At 46.4% G+C, this 5,400-nt stretch overlaps 1 protein-coding gene and 1 pseudogene across 2 annotated transcripts in view; both read right to left on the bottom strand.

The window, feature by feature from the left end:
* Positions 1-109: 109 nt before the first annotated feature.
* LOC110326093 lies at positions 110-556 on the bottom strand (annotated as a pseudogene).
* Positions 557-2,001: 1,445 nt separating this feature from the next.
* Positions 2,002-5,400, bottom strand: part of Rab5b (RAB5B, member RAS oncogene family) — a 19,189-nt gene continuing 15,790 nt past the window's right edge. For both annotated transcript variants that reach the window (XM_021205093.2, XM_029542454.1), the window contains exon 6: positions 2,002-4,428. In XM_021205093.2, coding sequence (XP_021060752.1) covers positions 4,313-4,428 — 116 coding nt within the window. In that variant the 3' untranslated portion in view covers positions 2,002-4,312. The remainder of the gene's footprint in view (positions 4,429-5,400) is intronic.

Raw genomic sequence — 5,400 nt, 5'->3', positions numbered from 1 at the left:
TTTTTTTTTTTTTTTTAAGAGAAACGTTGTGGTTGTTTAATGGTAAAACTCAGTACACTCCAGCACCAGGACTGGCATGGAGTCAAAGCAGCAGGGACGGCTGGGCTGGGTGACACCAGGGAGCCTCACATGGCAAAGAGGATGAGGAAGGCGACCATCAAACAGAAGAGTCCCATGGCCTCAGGCAGGGCAAACCCCAGAATGGCATAGAAGAGCTGCTGCTTGAGAGACAGGTTCCTGGCATAGCCAATAATCAAGCTACCAAACACTGTGCCAATGCCAGTCCCTGATCCAGCCACACCAACTGTGGAGGCCCCAGCACCAATAAACTTGGCTGCTGTGTCGATGTCCCGAGGAAGGCTGTTTAGATGGGGCCTCTGGTCTGCTCAGGAGGGGGGCAGACACAGGCCTGATTAGACCCCTGGTACAGGAGCGAATCAGAACTGGAGAAATGAGCAGAGGTCTGCACTTTTCAATCTGCACTCCCACTCCCCTGCAGCCCCTGCTCGGCCCACAGCACACTCCCTGCTCAAGGTGACTGACTCACCTCCCCCATTCTGTCATTTTTTGAGGCAGGGTTCCTGTGCATCCCTAACTGTCCTGGAACTTAACTGTGTAGACTAGGATGGCCTTGAACTCACAGAGATCTGCCTGCCTCTGCCTCTAGAGTGCTGGGATTAATTTAAAGGGCACCTCTAGGCCCTGTTGTTGAAAAATAAAGTTTCAGCTGGTGTTACAGTGCCAGAGTATGATTCCAGCAAATAGGAGGCTGAGGTCAGCCATGAATGTACACAAAGGCCCTGTCAAATATGTACTTGGTATGGTTTCTCCCTCCATCTACTAATGCACCGTCTTTATTTTAGGGAGCTACTATTTCCTCTTGTGCAGATGGACCTCGACTTCCAGGTGCTGGGAATGCTGTGTGCCACACACCTGGCTCAACCTTCAGTCTCTTCATTGCACAGCTGGAGAGACTGAGGCACTGCTAACCTGACAAAGGCTCACAGGTGGTGATTAGGACTGGTCTGGAAATTAAAGGCTGCCTGACACTGGCCCTCTAAACATCCTTTCTCACTTAGAACCCTCATACCTACACTGTCTCTTAGGTTTTCATTTTCTGTATTTCAGTCCTTTAGACTATGACAAATGGGAGGACTTCAAGCAGAAATAAGAAACAGGTCTGGGCAGGAATATTTTCTGTTGGGATAGAAGCTACTTGATCAATCAAAGTTAATTCAGTCATTTTTCTTTTTTTTTTTTTTTTTTTGAAATATGGTCTTGCTAAACTACTATTTAGGATGCCTTTAAACAAGTCTTACAGCTTCAGCCTTCCTAAATAGCTTTCAAGTGTCACCATATCCAACTGCTTCTCTTTTTTAAGATTTATTTTGTATGTATGAGTCATGTATATGTACCTGGCACCCATGGAGGCCAGAAGACATCAGCTACCCTGGATCTGGAGTTGTGGGTGGCCGTGAGCTGCCATGTGGGCACTGGCATTCAATCAGGGTCTCTGCAACAAGTGCTTAAAACCGCTGAGCTGACTCCCCAGTTATCTTTTTTCTGTTTAATCTTAAGGATCCAATTCAGAAACTAATATACAAATGAGTCCTAGAAAAATGCAAAAGTACTGCATATTGGTTCCAACAGTTCAGATATGGCATTCCTCTGTCTAATCTCAATGTGGTTCAAGAGATGCAGATTACACCAACACACAGAAAGAAAAGTCACATTCGATAAATCATGTATGTCTCTGAACATAAGCTTGCTCTCTCTCACACACACACACACAGAGAGAGAGAGAGAGAGAGAGAGAGAGAGAGAGAAATAAATACAAAATCAAAGAAATAAAAAGGGTTATTTTCCAAATTGGTTCTTCAACTAGCTAGAGGTGCCAAGATGGAGGGAAAGGATGCTTGAGGTATCATGGATTTATTTCTCTGGGCCCTTTCTTCCCAAATTTTAGTTTCAGGCAGACAAAATAACACTCCAGTGCACTCTTTTTTTCCTTTTTTACTTACATTAAATACATCGATAAATCAGCAGTTGCATTCTGTTACCACGATTGTTATGTTAGGAGAGTGAAAGAAAGGCAAACGCTTCCTTAGGAAAGAAATATAAAGGCAAAAAAGATGAGCCCTCCCCCTAAAAACTGATCAAAAGAAAAAAGGTAACAGGGGAGGGTGGGGAGAAAACAAAACCAACCCCTCAAGCCCAACAGAGCTCCAACGAAGGCAGAAGAGCTGGCAGGAGGAGAGGGAAGGCAGCAGATAGGCCCAGGAACTAAGGCCAATACTGTTCCTGAGGGAGGGAGGGAGGGAGGGAGGGAGGGGAAAGCCTAGGGAAATGGTTTCCCAGCCCCAAGGCAATAAAACATCTTCACTTTTGCAGAGAAGGAATTAAGTTTCTAAGAGACTTGGAGAGCTTCCCTTGAGCCTCCACTTGTAAAAAGGATGCGCCTGGGTATTTTGCAGATGAACAGGTTCTAGGAAAGTAAATATATGTTTCAGGGCCATGAGAACTAAGGCTGCCCCTGGAAAAGGAAGAGAATTGAGTCCTAAGTGGAGGAACCTAAGTTGGGTCCTTGAGAATCTTGGCCTCATGGATTCCTCAGCTGCTCTGGAACACAGTCAGTCTCTGAGCCCAAGGGGCAGAAAGGCTCAACTCGAGGTTACTGTGGTCTTTCCTTTCCTCTGCATGTTTCTCCCAAACTCTGGCTAAAATACCAAGTTTCCTCTTGCTTTGATGGCTTCCCACAGACACCCTCAAACATCTAATATAGGACAGAGAGGCCAGAGACTTAGGAAGGACCAAAGCCCTCTGATGATACAAGGCAGTTGTGAGGCACCTTCAATTCTAGCTGCCCTGTCATTGGACAAGCAGCCTTTGTGAAGGAGCCCCTAGTGGTACATGGAGTAAGTAAGAGTAAGTGGGGAATGAAGGAGGAACTAAACCAAGATATAACGAAAGGAGAAGAGGGCTAATGGGAACCAGGAGGCAGAGCAGTCTGTACAGAGAATAAAGAAGACTTACACGTATTTACAGGGAAGTAGAAAAGACATGTTAAGACATAGCAAACTGAATGTGAACCCTGGGAAGATAGAACACTCCTTTTGCCTGACCTTCTTTACTCCACTACCATGGCCCATACTATTCCGAGGCCACTCCCCAGTTGCTCAGACAAACCTATACCCAAGAACAGAGGTACGAATCAGAGGAAGCTAGCAGTGGAGACTGGATTTGAGTAGCTGCCACTGTTACTGTCTTCTATAGGGCCAAACCTCATTCATTGTAGATTCCATTTAATTAAAACGGTTGAAGGATAGGTAAATCAATACCCCCCCCCCCAAAAAAAAAAAACATGTATCTTGACTGAACTAGCATCAATTAAAGTGCAAACTGCAGGGGCATGGTGTCCGGGGCTAAGGCCATCTCAAGGCCAGGGTAGGGGAAATGCCTATGTATACACAGGCCTCAGAGGACAGTATCAGAGTACCTCCTCCAATTAGATCACAGCAGAGCTAAAGGTGCAGGCAACCAGTGAAGATTCTTTGGAGCACTCTGAGGTCCAATCCCCACACTCGAGTGGGGTTAGTGGATGGGGACAAAAGGGAAAACAGCCTTGGGACAAGTTCCAGAGCCACGGATGACACTGCACCTCGGCCTTTGTCTTATTAACTAATAAACTCCCATTCAGTGCCTGCGAGATTGACTCCCTGTTCTCACTCCTACCTAGGAACACCCTCCACAAGTCCAACTCATTGGTGCCACAGTGTTTCATAGACAAGAAACTCTTACCAGATAAAATGAGAAAGAAATGTTTCCTCACTCCCTCCTGCTGTGAGCCTTACCCTCCCTACAAGGTCTTTAATGTAACTAAAAGTATATCCCCCCTTCTCAGTCCCTGGGATTACCCTTTATCATCTTGTCAGGAGGAGAAACAGGATCAACAAGAGGGAGTCATGATGAGAGGTGGGATGGGAGGCAGGAGACAAAAGTCTTCTCTGAAACACTGGGGAACACTGGGGGTGGGGGGACAATGAGGGGGTCACTGTCTTGCACCTAGAACACGAAGTGAAGAAAGTTTGTTTTGGAAGGAAGGTCCTGGGGAGATGTGACCCCAAACCCCAGGTAGGGCATAGTCGTGGCAACAGCTGCCTGGTGTTGGTTGCTGAAGCATTAAAAAGTGCCATGACGGAGCTGTCGGGAGGCAGCCCTTGGGAGCCAGGGCTCAGTGTGCTGAGGGGTGGGGATGGAGGTTATTTCTTAGCTCTCGTGCTAACTCCATACATATTTGCTGCTAGCCACCCCCTCAGTTGCTACAACACTGGCTCTTGTTCTGCTGGGACTGCTCATGAAGATCCACGCCCCGACTTCGGCCTGCCGCACCCCCCAGATTCTGGGGCTCACTCTTTGGCAACTTCTTTGCTAAAAATAGAACAGAACAAAGTATGGTAGATTTTACTCATATACACTTCCCACCCCAAACAAGACGACTATTGAGAGGGGATAAGAGATATTAAAACAATGATTTGAAGAGGGCCCAAATTTTTGCAAACCTCACTGAACACAAGAGAACTAAAGCTGCCATCCAAGGATGAACGTTTCCAAGCAAGTGCAGCCGTCTCTACATTGAAGACTTTCTTGTCGAATGCTAGGACTGGGCCCACTGTTAAACCTGACTTTGGTTTCTTTCTGTAGTCCAGATTAGCTTCAAACTCTTTTTTTATTTTTTATTTTTTTTTCGAGACAGGGTTTCCCTGTGTAGCCCTGGCTGTCCTGGCTGGTCTCGAACTCAGAAATCCACCTGCCTCTGCCTCCCGAGTGCTGGGATTAAAGGCGTGTGCCACCATGCCCGGGTTTAGCTTCGAACTCTTGATCCTCTGGTCTCAGCCTCCTGAATGGCAGGACTACAGGTGTACACTACACCACTATGCCACTTTATTGTTTTGGTTTCTTTTTTAGTTTTTAACCATATGTGTCTATGAGTGACTAGGTGCACACGGATGCAGGTGCCCTCAGAGGTCAGAGGTGTCATACCCCTTGGAGCTAGAGTTGAAGGTGGTTGTGAGCCACCTGATATGGGTACTTGGAAACAAAAGTTCTTTGCAAGAACAGTATGTACTCTTAATCACTGAGCCATCTCTCCAGCCCACTTCTGTTTTGTTTTGAAGTCAGGTCTTATGTAGCCCAGGTTGGCCTCAAACTTACTAAATATCCAAAGACAACCTTGACCCTCCTGTCTCCATTTCCCAAGTGTTGTGATTATAGGTGTGCTTTACTGAATCTTGATCTTTCAGGGCTAGCCCGCTGCCCTGACTGGTGAGACTCTGTGTATGCGTTACTGTGCCAGAGTGAAGGGTTTGGGATTTTTTTGCCTTTTGTTTTGACACAAGTTTC

This window comes from Mus pahari, chromosome 9, assembly GCF_900095145.1.
Source record: "Mus pahari chromosome 9, PAHARI_EIJ_v1.1, whole genome shotgun sequence".
NCBI lineage: Eukaryota > Metazoa > Chordata > Mammalia > Rodentia > Muridae > Mus > Mus pahari.
The sequence above is the reverse complement of the archived record's forward strand: the minus strand, read 5'-3'. Positions and strand labels throughout refer to the sequence as shown.